The sequence below is a fragment of the Prosopis cineraria genome, unplaced genomic scaffold (assembly GCF_029017545.1).
Source record: "Prosopis cineraria cultivar Desert tree isolate PC_DT_omini unplaced genomic scaffold, ASM2901754v1 PC289, whole genome shotgun sequence".
In the NCBI taxonomy this organism is placed as follows: Eukaryota; Viridiplantae; Streptophyta; class Magnoliopsida; order Fabales; family Fabaceae; genus Prosopis; species Prosopis cineraria.
In genome coordinates, this window is record NW_026555616.1 from 1 (window position 1) to 23,491 (window position 23,491).

Below are 23,491 nucleotides of genomic sequence, written 5' to 3' on the forward strand. Positions count from 1 at the left end.
AATATAATATCATTGTTCGTTTTCTTTCCTACTCTTGCTCTCTCTAACCCCACCGTGAGTCTCATTGTAATTCCGGAAATCGACTTTCATTTCACATGAGACCTTTAAGGCAAATCTGGTAGTTTTGTGAATGAGAAAGTACATTTAAAGTTCTCCCCTGATTTTATTACGGAACACTTTCAATTACATTTCATTCATTTAAAAAAATTAATTTTTTTTTTATATTATAAAAAGTGAGATATATTTTTTTTTTACCTTTAACTTTAAATAATATTACATTACTACTTTCAAGCTATTAAAAAAATAAAATTAAAAAATAATTTAATTATTACAATATATTTTATGTTTTAAATTAAAAATTATCTTAAAATATGTCTTAAAAATAGGACAAAAAAAGAGTAGTATTTTCTGTAGAATGTCTTTTTGCTTTCTTTCTCGGGAGAATTGAATTGCGCTGCAGTCTCCCAAAACCAATATATTTTTTAAGGACCCAATGGAACATGACTAATTTTGCTGGCATAAAAGCCTCCCTTGCAATGAAATAATGGTTTAAAATTCTTATTAGTTCCCAATAGATGAAGAAATTTTATTTTGTGAACCTAATAATACTTAAGGCAGTTATCTAAATAGCCTAGCCAAACGCCACAGCCGCAATCTTTTTTTTTTTTTAAATTTAATTACAGCCATAACCGCAATCCTAATACGAGCATGGATATCAGCATGAAATAGTTCACTTTTAAAATTTAGAATTAATTGTATAATTTTTCAGCCTCACTGAAAAATTTTAAAATAAAACTATTGACAAATATATCTCATAATAAACAATACTTTCATAGCATAAAAATAATGAGATATATATAGTAAACATGATCTCACGAGTAACATCTATTTACACATATAAAATAGGTTCGTCACATGAGTCTTGCATGTTTGCAAGATGCAAATGAGTTGGTACATACAAAACATTATAGTATTCGTATATAGAAAATGAACCGGTTTCAATATATAAGAATTTCTATGTGGAAAAAATTATAAAGATATAATTTAATGAATCTTCCACATCCATCACCATCAAGTAGTTTATATATGGATTAGAAGATTAAACATGCATTTGCAGCAAAGACTTTAATTTGTGTTTGGGCACTAATGTTTGAATGTTCTAAAGAAATTGCTTTCTATGCATTCCTTTAATTAATAATAATCGAATAGTCTTCTGTAGTCTGCATGTTCTCTCAAATTAATGCATCTTCCACATCTATCACTATCGAGTAGCATATGGAGTATAAAAATTAAACATGCACAAGCAACAAAGACTTTATTAGTTTTAACATGACTGTTTGAATGTTCTTAAGCAATTGTTTTCTACATTCCCTTAGTTAATAATATAATAGTCTCGCTTTTTTTTTCCTCTTTTTATAACAATAGAATATAAAGTCTTCTATTTAACTTCAAACACACCATTCTATTCTACCTACGTAAACAAAGAGAAATCTATTCTGGCATCTCTCTAGTTGCCGGCCACCATGGAAGTTTTGATGAAGGTAGGTACCGTTGATCATATTTGTGACACCATAAATTGTTCACTTTTAAAATTTAGAATTAATTATATGTTATAAGTTTCAACCTAAACGAATTATTTTAAAATAAACTCTTGACAAATATATTCTATAATAAACAATACTTTCTTAGCATAAAAATAATAAGAAATATATAGCTTACACGATCTCACAAGTAGTATCTATTTACACATAAAATAGGTTCATCGGATGAGTGTTGCACGTTTGCAAGAATGCAAATGGATTGATACATCCAAAATAGTAGTATCATTCATATATAGGAAACCAACCGGTTTTCAGTTTGTAAGAATTTTCTATATTGAAAAAAATAATACACACACACACATACACATAATCTTCCACATCAATCACTATCGAGTAGTATATGGAGTATAAAAATTAAACATGCATATGCAACAAAGACTTTTATTTGAACATTAATGTTTGAATGTTCTAAACCAATTGTTTTCTACATTCATTTAGTTAATTAATAACAGATAGAATAGTCTTCCAGTTTTTCTTTTTAAATAACAATTGAATAGTCTTCTGTTTGACTTAAGACACACCATTTGATAGACTCTAACTTCTCGATAAAGAATTTGCACATTCATGCATATTAGCATCCTCTAGGAGGGATTATGCTCTCACCTTCCTTCTCCATCCTCTTTCTTTTCTAACCATAAAGATTACTCACATTTTGATGGCTTAGATTTGATTTTTTTTTATGAAATATATCTTTTTATTTTATTTTTACTACAGTTTTAAACTATTCAAATTAACTTTTAGTAATTTGAATTTGATTATTTATTTTTTTCTTATAATTTAACATTTAAATGATAATTTTATAAGAGTTTAAATTTCAACCGTCTAAATTCTGATTTAATGGTTAAAAAAAAAAAATGAAAGAGATGGGAGGGGAAGAGGAGAGAATCCACTCATGGCCTCCCTCTAGATGCCAATTGACAAAGTTTTGACGAAGGTAAGTACCGAATGTTATTATATTCCTCGCTTGGTAAACAGTGAATTAAGCTCTGCTTATTTTATATAAAAATGTATTATCTAATTGTAACTGATTTTATTGTATTGGCAAAAGTACATCTTAATTAAGTTCTCTAATTTTATACAAATTAAAGTTTGAGTTTGATTAATTTTATAAAATATCTTCTTATTATTATAACCCTAAAATCGTTGCTGATAAACGATTGCTGATCAAAGTGGCGGACTACTGTGGGTAATGGCAGACAGCAGAGGTTGATGACAATAATTTACAATGATTAAATATAATTTGTTTTTAAAAACCAAAACATAATAAAATAACCCTATATTGATGAAAAACCCAAAGGTAATGGCAGACATCATCAACTACTCTAGAGTGGGCCATGATTGAATTGATGAAGAACCTAAAGGAGATGGAGAAGGCTAAAGCTGAGGTCAGAAAGATATATAAAGAAAAAGGATTTGTGGATGAAAATGTGATTTACCAATTAAAATACTTAAACTCAATGTGAAAGAAACTTTAAGGCTTCACCCATCAGGAGTACTGCTACTTCCACGAGAAAATACTGAGAAATGTGTGATCAATGGATATGAGATACCTGAAAAGACCAAAGTCATTGTCAATGATTGGGCAATACTAAGAGATCCCAAGTTTTGGGATGATGCTGATACTTTCAAGCCAGAGAGATTTTTGGATAATCTAATTGATTTCAAAGGAACAAACTTTGATTATATACCATTTGATGCTGGAAGGAGAATATGTCCTGGAATTAATTTAGCTATACCAAACATTGAGCTTCCACTTGCCAATTTGCTATATCATTTTGATTGGAAGCTACCAAATGGAATCACTCATGTTGAATTTGACATGTTTGAGACATTTGCTGCAAGTCTAAGAAGAATTGAGAAGCTTTGGCTAGTCCTAGTGGCTTATCAACCCTAGTTCTATAATCTGTAGTTGTCTCTATTTTCAGTGGTTGGGTGGGATCTCTCTTGATCATTTTCGACGCTGAATAAAAGTAATTTAGTGGCTTGATCTGCCCTCTTTTGTTATTAGTTGTGCTGTAAAAACTTTACTCATTGCAAGAAATAAATAAATAATATGGTTCAGTGTCCATTGTAATTTTCTTGTTACACTGGTAAACTTTTTTTACTTATGTCGCGATAATTTTCATGTAATGCAAATTTTTAAAACTTTCAAAATATATATATATATACTTAGAGGCAGCACATAGATAATGTACGTAGTTGATCATTTCAGCCTTGCATACCAGCACCATCACATACCAAACATGATCTTAAAATTATATATCTTAATTTTATTTTAAGTCTTGCGGCCATGTGATGTGGCCATGTAGGTGGATTCATCTTCAATACTCATTAGTGTGTGATGTGAGATTTAGACCAGGTCCAGATTTAAAGTAACATTATATATTTTTGTTTTATACTTATTAAAGTAAAAAATATAAAATATTTTAAATAAATTTTTTGTTTTCAATTTGGTCAAAATTTAATTTTGAGGATCCAATTTAGTATTAAAATTTTTATAATTTTTATATATTAACTATCTAGATATATCTATACGATCCAAATCTAGATTGTATAGAATACATTTTAATAGTCAATAGCTAATAATTATAAAAATTTTAACATTAAATTAGTTACTCCAAGTTAAATCTAAACTAGATTAATGATAAAAAAATTTGTTTATATAATTTTGTAAATTTTTATTCTAATAAATATAAAATAAAAATATATACAAATATAATCCAGATCCCATCATACTAATAAATATTATAATATTAATCAGTGTAATGAGCATTAAAGTTGAACTTCCATGTGAGCTTTAGAATAATGTGGCACCTAATCAGATGTGGGCTATATATTTGCATGTGTGTAAATTGTAGAACTCTAACACGTTGCATAAAATAAACTTTTTTGTTAATTAATTCATCTAAAAATATTTGAAAGTTGAGATTGATTCATACCCACTCACTTTGACTATGTTGCAAAGCGTTAGGCCGACTAAGCTAATCCAAAGTCACATTGGCTGCTACTTCAAATTTTTACTGGGAAGCTTGAACAGTCTTTATATTGACTACTGAGTATTTAAATTGTCATGAAATAAGAAAATTATCAATTAAATGATGACAATGATAAAAAAATTATTGTCACTTAAAATAATTGATCAGAAGTTTGAATCTTAACCTTTTTGTATGTTTTAATTTAGTTGAGAAATCTCTTTAAAAAAAAATATTCTTTGTTAATGGCAAAGTTTACTCCTTATACTTCCTAACAAAAAAAAAAGACTAAAGCACAATAGGAAAAGAATGAGAAATAGAGATAGTAGAATGATTCTTCTTATCTTATTTTATCTCATAATGCAAATGACATATCCTTTTGATTAATTCCATCTCATGATAGATGTGTGCAAATTGGATCATGGCTCTCTCTCTCTCTCTCTCTGTTTTTTTTTCATGATTCTCTTCTGCATTAATTTAACTGTATAAGGTTGATTGAATTAAACAATGAGCAAAGCACCTAGTTATAGTGTGTACTTTCAAATTCTTCTACAGATGGAACTCTATGTGAGCAAAGCATAAAAATAGTGTCAATGTATAATATTAATTAATAAGAACATGATAGAAAGATGTAAATAAAAAAAAGTCATATACATAGATACTTAACATTATCCAACAAAACATAGGAAAATACATCGAGTACACTACCGTCTACTAGATCGTTCCATTATATATATTGATAATATGGATCCTTTCATTTCTAGCCATCACTATTTCAGAAAATATATAGCTACCAAGAGAGAGTCGATATAACCTCTCCATTTTTGATTAACATACGCATATATAGATTGATGCAGTGCTAATCAAATCATGACTCAAGCTAATTAAGGGCAATATGGAATGGGAACCAAACACAAGTCATTTTTTCTTGTCACTGCAGCCCCAAAGGTCTCAGTCATATCCAATTCTTCATTCTTTTCCCCATTAGGAAGTTTCCAATCAAAATGATAAAGTAGATTTGCAACAATTAGTTCTAGAACTGGTGCAGCAAATGAGATTCCTGGGCATATTCTCCTTCCAGCACCAAATGGAATAAACTCAAAGTTGGTGCCTCTGTAATCAACTGGGCTACCAATAAACCTTTTGGTTGAAAATCTCAGGTTCATTCCAATACTGAGGATGCCTTCCAATAGCCCAAGCATTGATAATCACCCTAGTCTTAAGAGGTATCATGTAGCCATTAATTTCACATGCTTCACTGTTTTCTCTTGGGACTAAGAAAACAGCAGGTGGGTGTAACCTTAAAGTTTCTCTAATCACTGCAGTTATATAATTCAATTGATGAAGTTCTGACTCATCAACATGTCCTTTGTTTCCATATACCCTTCTTACTTCTTCTTGTGCCTTCTTCATTACTTTTGGGTTTTTCATCATCTCAGCCATGGCCCACACTATAGTCGTCGCTGTTGATTCAGTCCCACCAACAAACAGGTCCTGAAATAATTAATATGATAAGTAGATAGTCAACAGTTGTAATCAAAGATATGAAAAATCATAATTAAATTAAACAAAGACTTAATTACCAGGATAACTGCTTTGATATTGTCAAGAGTTAATGGGATTTCTAGGTCATTATTATTGTCTTTTTGAATCTTGAGAAGAACATCAATGAGATCCTCCTCTACTTCTTCCATACAACTAACCTTTTTTTCTAAGTGATCGTTGATGATATTACTAAGCATCCTATCAATGTCTTTACGCACTTTTTCAACTTTAGCTTTTGTCCTATTGATCACACGAAGGAACTCAAGAGAAGGATAGAGATCAGAGATTGATAAGCCACTCGCTAGTTGAACCACATATACCATAGTTGATAAAATTTCTTCTACATTCCTAGTCTTCTGACCAAAGGCTGCTTGAGCAACTATGGAATTTGTGAGAGGGTAGATTTTCTTTGTGAGGTTCACAATAGAACCTAATTCAGCAAGTTTAGAAATATGCTTCACTAGCGCTGAAACCTCTTCTTCCCTTATTCTTCTAAATGCTCGAACCCTCTTTATAGACAAAAGCTCTAAAGTACAAATCTTTCGAAGTTGCCTCCAATAGTTTCCATGAGGAGAGAAGACTATGTCTGTACTATTATAAGCCAAGGTTTCGCTAGCAATAATTTTGGGTCTATTAGCAAAGACGATGTCTTGGGTTTTCATAACCTCTTTAGCTACTTCTGGTGAAGAGACTATGACGTGGGGCATGTGTCCTAGCTGAAGATGCATCAAGGGTCCATACTTGTTTGCGAGGTCTCTAAGAGATCGATGTGGTAGTGACCCAATTTGGTGAAGGTTTCCTAAGAGAGGTAGCTTCCATGGTCCTGGGGGTAGGGTTTTGAGAGATTTCTTTGAAGTTGAAAGTCTGCGCATGAAGAAGACGAAGCAAAGGAAGGTGAAGAGAATGGAGTACGGGATGTGAATCTCCATGATGATCTGTGGCTATAGAATTGTGGAGTGTGGTGTATGTAGGGAAGAAGATGAAGTGGCATGGCTTTATATAGTAAATCACATAAGAGTAACTTCTATATTATCAAATAAATAAATGAAATGGTCATCAAAGAATATGGTTTACATGTGAATAAAAATAAAAGTCCCAAGACATGGATTATCTTCTTTGAATGAGAGGTTAGGAAAAATCTTTCATTGAATGAAATTAGTCAAACATTTCTTAGAGGAGATTTATTACACATAGAATATTTACATAAAATCTTATAAATAAAATAATATTTATTTTTTAAGAAAAAAATTATAATAAAAATATGAGTAATGATGATGTATAAAAGGGTCTAGGTTCATTTTTACTCCTGAATTTTTTTTAAGAAGCTTGGGTACCATGTTTTAAGTTTTTATTTTTGAATTGATCAAACGGTTGAGTAAAAGCTAAAAAAAGTATCATGTACTAATAAATGGAGCAATTGTTTTCAAAATTATTTTTTTGAGTTGCCTGTTAACTTTGTCATTTTCTGCTAATATGTCATGTGTATGGAGCCAATGCAACAACAGGTAAGATTCTAACTATGTCCTTTCCACAACGAAGTTCTTTCAAAATCTTAAAATTTTTAATTAGCGAATGATTTCTCATTAAATGTGAATGAATACTCATTAATTAATGAATAGCTACTTATTGAAATATGATATACACTTATCCCTTCTCACAATCAAGTTCTTTCAGATTATATTAAATTTGTTAATTAACAAATGACTTGTTGTTAAATGCAAATAGGTACTTAATTAACAAATTGATTATTTTGTTAAACATGATATACAGTTGTCTCATCCCACAACTAAATTCTTTTAGATTCTTAAACTTGTTAATTAGCGAATAACTTCTTGTTACTAAAACTTTCTAAAGTTAGAAGACTAGTGAGTTTTATTTCATGAGCAATGCTCCCTCTATCCCAAATTTTAAAAAAACATTGAAGGTACTAGTATTTTATTGTCCCAAAAATATAAAATAATTTTAAAAAATATTTTATTAATAATACTTTCTTTAATATTATCCTTCAATTGGAGAAAAAATTGAAATAAATATAAATTTAAAATTATATTAAATGAAGGTTTTGAAAAAATAAATTTATAAAGTATTATTATTAAATTTTATTAATAAGTATAAACTTATCTCAAATTTTCTTATAATTTAAAAAGAATGTAGTATTATATATTTTTAAATTGAAATTTCATAAAGGATCCCAAAGGTCAAGAATGCACGCCCGCAGTTGTTTCAGCCTTTCTGCACCAAGTGGACTTTAAGCCAACCCAAACCCAGCATGTGAGATTGACTGATTGAGTTTAGTCTCATGCTCTCATCTCGAAAAAGTAAAATGTTGCTACCTCAGTCAAAAATTAATGATATTTCTGAGATATGTAGAATTGTTTGAAAAAAAAAAGGTAAATTTTATTGGTAAAAAAAAGATAAATTTTAAAAATTCACCGATACTCAGCTCCAAATAATCCATCCCGCACGCCTTTCATGAAAAAAATTATGTCCTCTTTTAGTTGGAATTTGTGTTTTTAAAATTAGTCCAGTCCGTGCTTACTTACAAACGTATTTTGTTACTAATCAAAGGTGGAGATAAGGGAACCACGAGGAGTTACGGTCCTAATTTTTTTTTTTCATAAAAAGTAGGAATTATATATTTTTAATCTCTCATAAATTATCATATTACAAGAGCTTGGAGATATTAGATATAATTCTCATTTCAATTTATGTATAATTTTTTATCTAAATATAACGCACTTATTTTAATAGTTTGAAGATATAACTATTATAAGATTTATTTATATATGTTCAACAAAATAATGTTACATATGCTCTTAAAATATTGATATAATTTAATTTTACTTTTATTTTATATTTAATGAAAAAAATTATGAGAATTGTTATTGGAAAATTTTGCCGAGTATTGTTTAGAGGATAAATTTATGACTTACCCTATTTTTGACACATCATTTAATATTTTGTGGGTTAATTGATATGTTTAGAGTATTTTGTATTTGATATATTTCTTGTATTCAACTAAAAAAAATCTAATAAATGCGTTTTCAAATTTTTATTATATTAAAAAATTTATTAATTTTTATCATATTATAAAATACTATAATTTTAATCTGTATCAAATTTTTGAAACTTCTTTATTGATGTCAATCTGTATCAAATTTTTGAAACTTCGATGTCTTTTAAAATTGCTAAAAACATATATTTTTATCCATCACATGACATAAAATGATATGTGATAAATAATAATTTTATATATTTTTATCCTTTTAATTTATACTTTTAAATATTTATACGAGGTTAATTGAATTTAATATTTAATTTTTTAACCAAATTTTAACTTTTAAATTTTAACTACCTAAATGTTGAATCTTAAAATATGAATGATATATTTGATATTTTTACACATTTATTATTTTATTTTATTTTATTTATTCAGATTTTTTGAATTTAATTTAAAAAATATTGATGAAGATTATTTTAAATAAAAAAATATTAGCATATTTAAATCTCAAGTCATGAGTCAAATTTTAAAAACTTCATTTATATTTTTTCTGGATCTTTTAATATAATTTTTAATTAAGATTATTAAGAGTAGTTTTGTCAATTTTATTGAATTATTAGGTTTTCTTCCTTGAAAAAAAGGGGCACATGACCGCATAGACACGTAACTTTAATGGGAAGAGAAAGCACGGGGACGCACATGTGACGACGCACGACTTTTAGAATTGAAAATAAGAAGGAACAGGAGACGGCGAAGTAAAATTGGAAAACAGCGGATGCGCTCACGCGACTTATTCTTCACAGCTACGAAGAATTGTTTCGTCCGTTTAAAAATATAAAATATTTTTAATTAAATTTTACTTTTTAATAAAATAATCACTTATTTTTAAATTAATTTTTTATATTTATTTATATTAAATATCCTACAATAAATATAATATTATTTATTAATAGAGACACTTTTAAAAAAATTAATAATTATACTTTAAAAAATTTAAAAAATTTTATATTTTTTAATATCCAACTCCCCAAAAATATCTTATATTTTTAAAAAGAGGGAGTATTTTTTACGTAATCAATCACAAATTATAATCTTAAGCTGTAATTTGAGGTTTTAATATTCAAAAAAAATTAACCTCATTTTAATTTACTCTTATTTACTATACTTCTAAATTTTATACTTTAACTATTATATATTGTTAATTAAAGTAATTTTATTACAAAATTTTTTAGTTATATATTTTTTGGCTGACATGTTAGGGATAACCAATCTTATATTTGAACTCAAGAACATGAGCTTACCCAAACCCAGAAAAAAAAAAAATCATTGGAACATTCCATTATTCTCTCTTTTTTTTAATTATCTCTAATTTAAAATTTTCCTTTTAGAGAAAGTAACGCGCGCGCGCGCGCATACATAGGCTTACCTGCTCATAATGAAATTCAAAATCACTACTTTTCCTTTTAAAGAATTGTTTTGGTGTTAACGGGCCAATAAACTCTTGTAAAAATGACATAAGAGGCGCTTGCAAATTTTTAATTTTATTAAAATCTCTTTACAATTAAACAATATATTTATTTTTTTATTAACAAAAAACCTTTTAAAGAAGCTTCTTATAAGGAAGCCTAATAGCACTTTCCCAACATGCAAGTGGGAGAAAGGGGATTATAAATGGATAATGAGAAAACTTTGGAAGCCAAAAAAGAACGGAGAGAAATAAAAGAAAGGTCACTTTCAAAAGACTTTGGATAGGACACAGGAGACAGATCGGGGGTAGCTCCTACCGCCCACATTCATACTATTTCTATATTCCCACTTGTGGGGCCACCTCCTTCCTCATCTCTTCTTGTCTTCCTCCTCCACGCGCAACATTTGCCCAGCTTGTTAGATAAAAGTTCTCCAATCCTTCGACTAAGTTCAACTCAAAATGATCTTGTCTTGTTCAAATCTTTATAAATAATTGTCTTTCAAAATCAAAAAGGATAAAAAGATTAAATTATTTTTTCAGATTGAATTGGATAGGAGACTAGATATTTGGATCACTTGACCAGTCCGATCCTATTAATTTATTTAATATAATTATAATGTATTAGGACATGAACATCCCATGGTTACAAGCCAAGCCTACACATCGTAAAAGTAGGGCTTAAGCATGTTAAAGAAAATAGTCAATGTGAGTGTGACTCATGCGACTATTAGTAGGGCTGATGTGAAGTTCCCTCTAGTTCTAGAAACGAGTATGAGCAAAGTTGTGAAGAGAGAGAAGAAGGGAAGGAACAGGGAGGAGAAGGAAGAGGTGAAGGAGGTGTTAGTGATTGAAAGGATTGACTTCAAGAGTGATGTGTCGATGAAGTTTGATGTGTATGTGAATGATGAGGACAAAGGTGGTGGTAGGCCCATAGAAAGATGGGGTTTACTAGGAGTTTTGTGAGTGAGCCATATAAGCACAATGTCACGGGCTAAGAGTCTGGCGCAGCACACAGCGCCCGTGCGGCGTCCTGGAGGACCCCATAATCCTCAGGATAAGCCTTACCACGTACGGATCACACTGGTTAATGTCACGGATGCTATCTCCGTGACCGTGTAAAGACCAATGTAATGAACGGTCCGCTGGTTAGCCTCGCACAATATGGGTAAAGGGGGCGACATTGGCATTGGGGGTGTTCTGCCTCAGTCTTCGAACTGTGTGTACAACTGGTCGGGGGCTAGTGCCGCCTCCCTGATGAGCCCATGGCAGGGCGAAACCAGTGTGATCCGTACATGGTAAGGCTTGTCCTGAGGATTATGGGGTCCTCCAGGACGCCGCACGGGCGCTGTGTGCTGCGCCAGACTCTCAGCCCGTGACAACAAGCACAAGAAGAAAGGGGTGAAGAAGATGAAGATGAATGTGAGGAATGGGATCATAAAGTTGTTGGAAGATTTGGGTGCTAATGACAATGAGCACGTGATGGTCACAAGCCAAATTAATAGTGAAGAGAGGGACAAGGGAGAGGGAGGAGAAGGCAGAGAGTGAGATACAAGGAAAGATAGAGGTTAGGCTAACAGAGTTTAGTCTAAATTACTCGTAAGTGTGAGATTATCTCATGTTTAATTGGTTAGGATTCAAAATATACTAAATATAAGTTCAAGATTCAAATCATCCCTAGACCTAGGGTCCACAATGCCATTTAACCCTATTTGTGGTGGTTTTTGCATAGGCATGCTAAAAGAGTGCATCCTTAAAAGGTGTGATATTCCTAACTTTTAAAATCAAATAATGAGTTCCCAATGTCATTTATCATAATTTCCCTTAAATACAAGAGCTTAAAAATAAGGGAATGGATAAATGAAATGGATATATATGCGAGACTTGCATAATGAGAGAAAACATAATATTGATAATGATAAAGTGGAAATTACAGGAAATAAAAGATGGAAAATTAAAAGAGAAGATGCCGATACGTTGTTACTACTATTTTGCTAGGAGTTAGCATTCTACTAGACATTGGTTGGAGAACTCACTACTCTGTGCTGAATGCATGGTGCGCTAATGGCATTATTTTGAATTTGCTGAAGGTAAAAGGAGTCATGCCAAGCAAAATAAAGGATGACATAGGGTTAAGATTTGAATTTTACACTAGGCAAGTAGATGTTGGTGGTGAGTTCTTGAAATGTTGAGGGTTGTTGAAAAGATATGTGTGTGTAGAGGGTAGAGTTGAAGATATTTGCATGTGTGCGGTGGCTTCCTTTCTATAAGCATAAAGTGATAGTTTTTCCATGACTCTATATTCCACTTTTCAGGGCCATTAGCTATAGTTTCTCCCTTTTTTTTTCCACTTTTGCCTTTTGCTAAAGTGATGCTCACTTGATCAAATCTTCTCATAACTTTTTTTTTTCTAGGAAACCTTGTTAGACTTGGGCCAAAAATATTTTTTTTGGGCTAAATAGTTGGGCTTAAGGCAAAAATCAAATTTTAAGCCAAACAAACCCTTATTATTATCATTAAAAACACACTTTTAGATGACAATATTTTACATCGATTAAAAATAAATTGGAAGATAAAGTATGACTAGTGGTATTTTTATAAATAATTTATGTTTTTTATTTTTATAGCACTTATTATTTTAATTGGGGTAAAAAAATGTTTACATGGGTTAATTTTATACTTGGTATACAAATCTTACCCGTAATGTTTTTTGAACACATATTTTTATTCTTATAATATTTTTCCACACATTTTATTTTTCACATATTTATTAACATTTAAATGTTAGAAATATAAGGAAAAAATTTTTGAATTCTTTTAAGTTATAATTTAAAACAGAAAGGATTTTTGGTTAAGAGACAACTCATCTCCAAAATTGTATATACACACTGCCAACAAAAATAGTTATGATAACAATAAGACTAGAATATGGTGAAAAGGCTAATTTTTTATAATGAGATTTATAATAACATGAAATGAGGTTCAAATCCTCACTAGTAAATGTGTCATTGATGTTGTCCCGAACAAAATTCTTTTTATTAATAGGATGCATGTGCATGAAATATATTGTAACTCTTACCAACAGATGAAATATGATTGCTATGTTGGAAGAAAATATATATATATATATATATATATAGTATTATCCTAAAATTTGGTTAATGATAAAGCTTGTTGTTATTGCTGATGTAATATCTTGAAAATAACCATCCGAACACCATATTCAACTTGGAAAGCAAGTTATTGAGGGAAAAAACTTTCAACTTCTCTAAAATTTGAGGTAACTGAAAAAAACTTATTTTGAATAATTATTTGTTAATTGAGTTATAATGCAAAAATGGATTTGTTTGCATGCATAATTAAATTTGTAAATATAAAAGCATGCTATAAATCATATGGCAGTGTATTAACCTTGATTTGATCTAAAATATGAAGTTGAATTTGAAATGATTTTCAAACTTTGAATAGGTATTTAAATGAGATATTGATGATTGATGTGATGATTGTAATTGATTGAGTATAGTGGAGAGAGTGTGAATGTGATTGAGAATGAAAGTGAAAATTATTTGTGATAAACAAAATGTTGTCTCACTCACATGTTTAGCCTAATTATATGATTAAGGATATAAGCTTGTAATAGTAAATTACAAGCATGTGTGATTATGAGTATGAGCAAGAGACATTACATGATCGTTGATAGGAGTTCACCTAGAGAAAAAAGTAGATAAATACATATGGTATTTATGACCTTATTTTGGTACGCGAAAGCTAGCCTTGTCCCACTATTTATTAAGGGACTGTCCTATAGTTTGTAAAGGACTTGAACCTAGCTTTCTCTACCTGTTTGTTGAGGAGAGTAGCTTATGGTATATGACACCTAGAGATTTAGGAATAGGAGAAGCCATAGTCTGAGAGTGAGTATAGTGATCTTTGATCGGGTTACTCCTCATAATTAGTGAGCTTGAGTAGTCCAATCATATGAATGAAGCCTTGATTGATATTATAACCCACAATTTCAATCAGAAGAAATAAGGGGGTATAAGAAGGAATTGATCATACATATGTGTATTATGTCACATGGTTGTTAAGTTTGTGACAAGTTATGATAGTTAATTGTGTCATTGTCATATGGTTGTCTGTATTCTAGCAATGTGCATTATTATTGTTGATTGAACCATTGCCATATTGTTGTTTATATTGTGGCAATTTGTCACGTGATATGATTATGTGAAAAATTTGATAATAAGTTAATGATGAAATTGGATATTCAACTTCCATTTATGTGCTTTTAATCAATTAATGTGCAACTATATAAGATAGATATATCTTAGTTACTGAGTGGTCATACTTGCTCCTCTCTTTCAATATTTTACAGGCTCTAGTTCTAGTACAGAAAGGGAAAAGGCTCTAGAGGCTTAGAAATCTAAAATTCCTACTATAAAACCTCTTAACCTCAATTATTTTGTGTATTAGTTAGTATATTGTTAATTAGAAGGCATTTTATATGCACTTGCACTTTACTGCTATTTGTGATTTGGAATGCATTTTGGGCCCTGAAATGTGTATATAAGTTTGATTAAGTGTTAATAGGGCCAAAATAATAGTGAAATTGTAGAAATGTTGATTTGATCATAACTATGAAAATTATTTGTCTAGTGCAATGCTAAAAACTCCCTCTTTTATTTGTGGTATTAAAGGGCTTGAGGACTGAAAATTTGATATCTTTGAAATTATATATTTGTACATGTAGTCTTAAATTTATTAAGTAAATTCTGGTGTTAGTTTTAACTTTTGGCATATGTGTGAGGTTTTAGACAAGCTTAAATTGTAAAAAGTGTATAAAGTTGTGAAAATATATTTGAGTGTTTATCTTCCTCGTGTGATATATTTTGAAAGTAAAACATATATTATTAGCTAGTTTTGTAAGAAGAGCTTTTTGTAAATATTTAATCATCTCAATCAAACATCAAACAAAGAAATAGGGCATTTAGGTTGTTGTCATTTGACATCAAAATGATGTTTGATACATGCAATACGCCGTGACGCATGGCATAGAGTAAAACAACCGCTACACATGTGCACATACTGTAATACATCACCCTACTTTCATTCTTTTAATGTTTTTCAACTAAATTTGAGTCCTTTGACTCTTCTGAGATATTCTATACTTTAAAAAATATTTTACTCTGAATTAAATATTTGTTAAATGAGGTTTAAGTAATTTTAAATTATGAAAACTTAAGATATTATTTCTACAAATTACAAACTTGATAATCTAATTAGATTAATGCAATGATTGTCCTAATTTCAATGTTAATTATATTTTAGTAAGAATGATATTACAATTGAAGCATGTTGTCATCGTCATTGTTATATATATATATACATAATATGATATAAACATATGCATATACATGTATGTTGCAACTTGCAAGCATTGGCACTGAATAGTTAAGAAGAACTTATTAAGTCAATAAATAAGATAATTTTTTTTAACTAACCCAACTTGCAAGCATCACATAAAGATAATTTTAGTTTCAATAAAAAAAACACTAGGCCAATATATTTTCTTTACGATAATTTCATAGATCAAACTAACTTTATGTGAGCTTGAAAAGATATCAAGTACTTGTAGTAATTAATTTTTATGTGTGGGATCTGATTGTAATTCTTTCAAAAAAAAAACAGCTCCAAGGAACTCACTCATGTCTTTGTAATTAGTTGAGCTATATGTTCATAAACCTCTCAGCTTGAAACTTCTCAAGTTCATTCCAATAGGGCAATACTGAGGATGCCTCCCAATGTCCTAGACATTGATCAATACCTTGTTATGGGTGTTTAATTAAAAATCATAAGTGTCATTCTCCCAAAAAAATGGAGTATCACACTTATGGCCCGTAAAAGCGAAATAATTACATTTTAAGGCCTTTTAATTCTGAAATAATTGTCTTGGCCCAAAGGCTTTCTTTGTAAGTAAGATTTTTGTTGAAAAGATGAAAATACCTTGGTATAAATGTATGTTCACATATTTACTACCAAGTGTTCATTAATTCACAAATATAGATTCATATATTTACTAATTGTGAACCTGAACTTGTGTGCGAACATATAATTCTAAATATTTGAAGCTATATTTGTGAATATGTGAACCACTACTTGAGAATTAGTGAAAGTCTAGTGGTAAATATGCAAACCTATAACATGAAAACTAAGGGCATTCTTGTCTTTTTAGCCCTGTTTACAGATATATTACATGACTCTCTCAAAGAGGACTTTTTCAATGTGAGACTTGACAGTGTGTGGATCAGTGTGAGCAGCATAGTAAAAACTCTTGATCACTGTGAGGAATGTCTTCTTCATATTGAGATCCATGCCATTAGAAGACAGCGCCAGATGCACCAGCTCTTGCATTTTCTGCCCTATTTCTAGTTTGACCCTATAGCTTCCATTGTTATTGTTTTCCTGACAATTTGCAAACCAGACGTAAGTAAGGAGAAGATAAGATAATCTCATTTACTAATTAATGATGCCTAATGAAGTTGCTAATAATTATTAAGCAATCACCTTGGTGCTTTGGAAAGAACGTAATAGATGGCAAAGTTGATTAGAGACTTGGACCAGTCTCTGGTACAGAGGATTGAGCTGTAAGTCACCAGAAAGTTGGTGGCCTCTGTTAATATTAATCATGTTCACCAACAACTCTGCTTCTCCATCCCACTTATCTCCTTCCTTTTGCCATCCTAACAGCCACTTTTTCCACTGCATGCATTCAAGGATCAAACATTGCCAATTAGTCAATCCTGTTTTTACTTATTATATATTATCAAAAGTTGACGAATAATAGTTCTGTGACCGGACAAAACTTACTGCATCTTGAAGAATATCAAAACTACCAGAAGGTGAGCTCAGAGAGAAGGAATGCAAAGTTTCTAGTAAAGTCCCCAATAGCCTCTCCCTGCTGCTTCTGTCTTTATTCATCCATCTGCATTGTTAAAAAAAAAAATGCAGCACTTCAAGTATTTAATTTCAAAGTAAGATAATAACTTGAACAGTGAAACGAATTAAAACAGCAAGCACTGATCAGTTAAAGACGCGCACACACACACTCACGGTTGATATAAGGAAGAACTGGTGTTATAGAATTCAGACACAAAGGCTTTTCTTTGGTCTTGGTCATGATATTTGGATGTAATAGTTTCAACGAGAGCAAGAGTTTTGACCCAAGTAAGTCGTTCTTGAGATCTTTCAGGCTCAAAAATGTTTGCTGCTGCCAAAAAGTAATCCACAAGAAGCTTGTCTCTGCTCAATCCTAACTCTCCTAGCCCACATTCTGAGTGCCATCTATAAAAATGGAACGTGACTTGGGTTATTTATGAAGTGGAGAAGCGAGACTTAGGAAAAGAGATTCATCATTGGGCTTTTCTTACTTTTGAACCCTTTTCCATTCTCTGAGATGCAACTCTTGGCACTTGTTAAAATCTAGTTTTCCAAGTTCTAGATTATCATCATTGCTGACTTTGTGCAGCCTGAAATGGTTTTGAAAACAAAGTTATATTGTAGAATATTGAAATCTAATGAATATAGGTGTATCTAAATATCATACACACATATATCCATGGTTTATGATAGAATATGTGAAAGCAAATTCATTACCTGTAAAGGGTTTTGGAGATCCAAACATCATCTCCACCACCGTATTGATCCAAGTAAAACCTAGTCTCTACTCGAGGCAAGCTTGCATACCATGGAAAATCCAATGCATAACTCACCTGTTATTGGTTCAAGAACATAATTCAATTCTTCATATACTAATATATGAAGGTAATAACTACTAGAAACAAAGCATATTATATACTTCGCCAGGTAGATCTTTGGCTATGATCCATTTATCAAGAATCTGATTAGCAGCTCGTTTTTCAGACAAGAAATTGGTGGCAAAATTGTTGCCTTCATCAAGAATAGTCTCTCCTGGGAATTGAACTTGAGTTGCTCTGTAAAAATTAAACATCACTGTTGCTCCTTCGTCTGTTTGCCCAGGCAAGCAGCAGAACTCTCCGTCTTTCTCAAATGTTTGAATACATCTGATAAAAGATAACCATTTTCATCTCTGCAACAATAATGCATCGCTGTATTGAACATTAACGCATGGTCTTAATTCTACTTACTAGCAGAAACATCATAGCCGTTTAATCTTAATAGTCTGAATCCCATGGATGTATCATCAAGATCTGGCAACTCTGAATCTTTGGTCCATCCAATGCCTCTATCGTTCCAATTTCTGAAAATGTTATTGTTATTGTTAATATTGATTATCTAAATTCTATTGTTCGTTTGCATTCAATTAGTTTCATTTGAGGCTTGAACTCAAAGTAGAGCAGTTTTTCCCAATGTCATAATTCTAAACAATCAATTGCAGAGCAAAATCCTGAGGTACGTCTTAGTCCATTGGAAAGAAGAGACAGTTCTTTTTTTTTTCCTTTTTCCCTTTTTCTTAATATAGAAGAAGAGATAGTTGTACCTGTGAACATAATCCAAGATCTCTTTAATCTTTGGCTGGAAATACCTTGCGATTCCCAAGCGCTCCAAACGATCAACAATCCATAATTGTTCAAAAAATTCCACGGGATAGAAATCTGGGACTGCAAATTCATTCAGAAAAATATTGTGACGTCTCTTGACATTAAGAAATTATATTATTCATGTATAAGTCGTCATAAATATTAATTTATAATCACAATCACAAGGGGACATTTAATTTATTTGTGGGCTAGCTAGGTTGATATATACCTCCACCATTAATAAAGTTGTGAGCCACATTGTTCAAGTAATTGAGGCAGTGTGGGTCTTTACTTTGAGTGAAAGCAAAAGCAGTGGAAGAGGGACAGAATAAGTAAGAGCCATCTTTGCTTCTCACTCTCTGAAGCTTTTCCCATTGAAGCCCTGGTATTGCTTCCAAGCTGAATAGCAATGTTGTTGGCACACCATGCAAAGCCTCCATTGGTATCCTATTCAAACCATAAAACAAGTCAAAACTTATTATTGTGCAGAATTAAGAAAGGAGAGAGACATTTATTTCATAATATTTTTAATAGCATGTGCTATCTCCAACTTTGAATACAAGTCACTTAGTCAAGAGCTCTTACGGTCCAAAATATAAGGCATACGATAATGTATAAAATGTCTAGTTCATTACATGACTTTTTTAATAAGCACCCCTTGGGATAACTAAATTTATAGTCTCACATTAGCGCCTAACCATAGTTTAAACAAAATCGTCTCAAACAAGAGGATACCTATGAACAATTAAAAAAAAAAAAGTTACCCCCTTCAAACCATAACATATGACGTATTTTAAAAGTCTCGCTTGATCCAAAATATAGAATATTAGTAAGTTTTATATATTTTTTAATTATATATTTACTTTATTATACTTGATTTAAATAATTAATGAAAGTATTTTGAATAAGTCAAATATTATATCTATTCTATACAAGGGTTACGGTAAGAAGCATGTGGATTTTTTTAAAGCAAAAACAAGAGTTTAACTAACTTTTTTTAATAAATATAAATTAATTAACAATAACTTATATTATGGTATAGGAGACAGCATGCAATTTTTAAAAGATTAAGGTTTCAAATAACTTACCTAATAACCATAAAATTATTACTAATGTTCCATGTTGTTGACGGGAAGGGGTAGATCTCAAACATATTTATTAATTTTAACTGTATTTATTGGTTCATGTGAAACGATTATTTGTTTCTTATGGAGAACTGAGAGAGGGAGTATATTAGAAAGGTGAAATACTAAATGTAAAAATTACAACTTCTATTCCTATTGTAAAGTATTTTCAATTAATCAAAAAATAATAGTTAACTTATTAAATATATGTCGTAAAATAAAAAAAATCAACTTTACTCCTATTAAAAAAAAAGGAAAGAGATACACAATATACGAGACATAAAATTAAATTTATAATAGAGATAATATTAAAAATGGTAATAAATAAATCTCTATATGTCTTATATATTAAAGAATAAAAAATTCTTCCATTAATAGGTTTCTTATAATAGATACTGTAACTATTTTATATGCACACACATATTGAAATAAAGATAGTAAAATCTAAGTTATGTACCTTTTGAGCTTGGCGTCTCTCCTTGCAAATATTTCTTGGAGGGCAGGGAAGTCATCAGGCAAATCGATGTTTAAAGTTTTTGCCCATTGGAGAAGTGTTGGCAGAATCACTTCGAACCCACATGTCATGTGCTCTCTGTTTTCTGTTTCCAGACACTTCACATTCTTTTGAAAAATTCTAGCCCTGTATTTCAATAATTATGTTTAATTGAGCTGAAACCAAAACGCAAGAGAAAAAAAGAGAGAATTATATGTAAGTTTCACAAAATACATTTAATACTATAAGATCTATTGACAATTTAATTTGTATTGTCATTTTATTTTGCTAAGTTGTCAATGGACTTTATAGTTTTTAATTGTGTTATGTGGGATTCCAAAGTAATTCTCTAAAAAAAAAATCCTATGGTGTACTAATAATCAATATTCTAGTATTTTGTTTTTTAGATTGTTTCCAAGCCTTTTTTTTTACCAAAATAATTTCATTTTTTTCCTTTAATCTATATGACTTTCATCAATATTCTATTTAGCCATGTAAATATATTTTAATAATGTTAATTACCCCTTCTTTAAATGATAATTACCAAACTGATATTTAACTAAAGGGAACCAATCAACAAAACAAACTTGAATAGGAATGTATGTTGGGGGAGGGGTGAGGGCAATAGGAATCAAATGTAACAAAATAATTCTATAGATTTTACTTCTGAGTCAAATTTAATTGCGCCGGTTTGATCCACTTTGCCGTCAAAGAAACTCAGTCAACCAATGGTCCATATGCGTGGAGATCGATGCAAACAACCCAAGTAAGGGTCATATATAATACTCCCTCCGGTCCTATTTATAAGTCATCTCTACCAACCTCATCAATACCAATACAATAAAAGTATAAGGAATAAAAGTAAGTAAAATTCCAAACATGCCCCCATATAACAAATCTAAAAAGTAATGTCCTGTTGCTTTTTCTCTCTCATGAAGGGTAATTTTGGAAATACCTCTCAAATATTACTTAAAAAGACGCACCGTGACTTATAAATAGGACCAAATACACCTTCTAGAATTGAACTTATAAATGGGACCGGAGGGAGTATATAAGAAACCTCACGTTACCAGAAGAAACGTACCTTTGCGGGCCTTGTGAGGATGAACATTGTAGTGTGTCAAGGCAATAACAGAAGCTAAGGTACAGAGAAGCCTATCATATGCCACAAATATGTCTGCATCTCCCCAGGATCCGTCTGGAAGCTGATTGTCTATTATCCATTGAAGCGATTCTGGGAACTGAGGGGCCCCACTTCCATTCACATCTTCCACCAGAGCCATCAATGCTGTGTGATAAGCTGACGCCGATATGCTCTGCTCTCCTTCATCTGACTCTAACCTCTTTCTCATTGCTTCCACTCTCTCTCTGATCACCTCATCATTCATCGCACAGCTCTATTTCCAATTTCCAAAGCATGCATGGCATTTAGATTATCTTTTTGAATTAGAAGGCCAGAGATACTAACGCTGCTAGAGTACAAGGCCTTGTAGAGTGGCATTGAGATCATCGTATGTGAAGAAAGTGACAAAGTGTTTAAAACTAGGTAAGAACGTACCTCCAAAGCTTCTTCATCTTCTTGGTTAAGCTCATCATGAATCCCATTATTCCAATCGAATTTCGTAAGTGTCAAGCCTTCCAGCCGTAGAAGTTCTGATGAAGTTTTGGGCTCTGAAATGCTGCTGGTGCTTTTTGCTCTGAAACCAGAGTTTTTCTGTGAAACGATGACTTTAGCCTTCAACGGCGCCGGAACCACCCCTATGTATAATACCACGATTAAACAATATATATGTTACCACAGAGGCTTATACAGGGAAAATAAATGTAGATATAGAAAAAGAGATATGAAGGTGACGAGTTAATTAGAGTACCAGGAAAGGAGTGGTTAGAGGGATTAATGATGGAGGAAGAAAACAAGACATGATGGGATGAGGAAGGAAAAGAAGAAAGAGACTGAGAGCAGCAATAGAGATACAAGGTGGATTGAGAAGCCATTAATGGTTTGCTTCTTCTTGTTGGGATGTTACTGGGCTAACAACCCTCTTCTACTGAATTTGACTATGGCCATAATGATACACATATTTATAGGCGCGCGATCGCGCGTCTGTGTGTGTATCACTATTAAAAAAATATAAATTAGTAAAAAAAATTTAATGAAAAATTATCTATTTATCTCTAAAATATTAAGTTAGTAAGGCAATTAGTAAAGGATGTTGATTTCTTAAATTAGCGAAGAAATCAGTGAGGGACTGTCAATCCCTCTTTAAAATAAGAGAATTAGTGAGGAAAATAGCGAGGGACTATTAATCCCTCTCTAAAATAAGATAATTAGTGAGGGCGAGGAATTCTATCCCTAGCTAATTACTACAAAAAAAAATTACCTTTTGACAATAATTTTTAATTATACATTTAATTATTTTCATTTAAAAATAATAATTAAATTTAAAAATTAACTAAAATATTCATAATAAAATTATTTAATATTTTCTTTATTTTAAGTTGATTTTCATTAATAAAATAATATTTTATTAAAATATAATATAAAGAATAATTTAAATAAAATATAAATATTTTTAACATATTAATAATTGAAAATAAAATTTAATATGTATATGTGTGTATTTTTATAATATATTATTTGATATATTTATGTAGTTAAATAATATATACACACATATATATATATATAATTTATCATATAATGCTTGCAGGTGCCTTTCAGTTCAACTGGC

At 30.8% G+C, this 23,491-nt stretch overlaps 1 protein-coding gene and 1 pseudogene across 1 annotated transcript; both read right to left on the reverse strand.

Moving 5' to 3' along the window:
* Nucleotides 1–5,236: 5,236 nt before the first annotated feature.
* On the reverse strand, nt 5,237–7,055 carry LOC129296242 (cytochrome P450 71D10-like; annotated as a pseudogene).
* Nucleotides 7,056–16,588: 9,533 nt separating this feature from the next.
* On the reverse strand, nt 16,589–22,754 carry LOC129296245 (ent-copalyl diphosphate synthase 5-like). The gene is given in 15 exon segments (XM_054934837.1): nt 16,589–17,046; nt 17,149–17,343; nt 17,452–17,566; nt 17,695–17,925; nt 18,012–18,110; nt 18,238–18,353; nt 18,440–18,651; nt 18,654–18,665; nt 18,750–18,862; nt 19,103–19,223; nt 19,372–19,589; nt 20,724–20,906; nt 21,825–22,156; nt 22,318–22,517; nt 22,631–22,754. Coding segments are annotated over 15 exon segments (2,484 nt in total). The 3' UTR covers nt 16,589–16,833.
* Between the last annotated feature and the right edge of the window lie 737 nt (nt 22,755–23,491).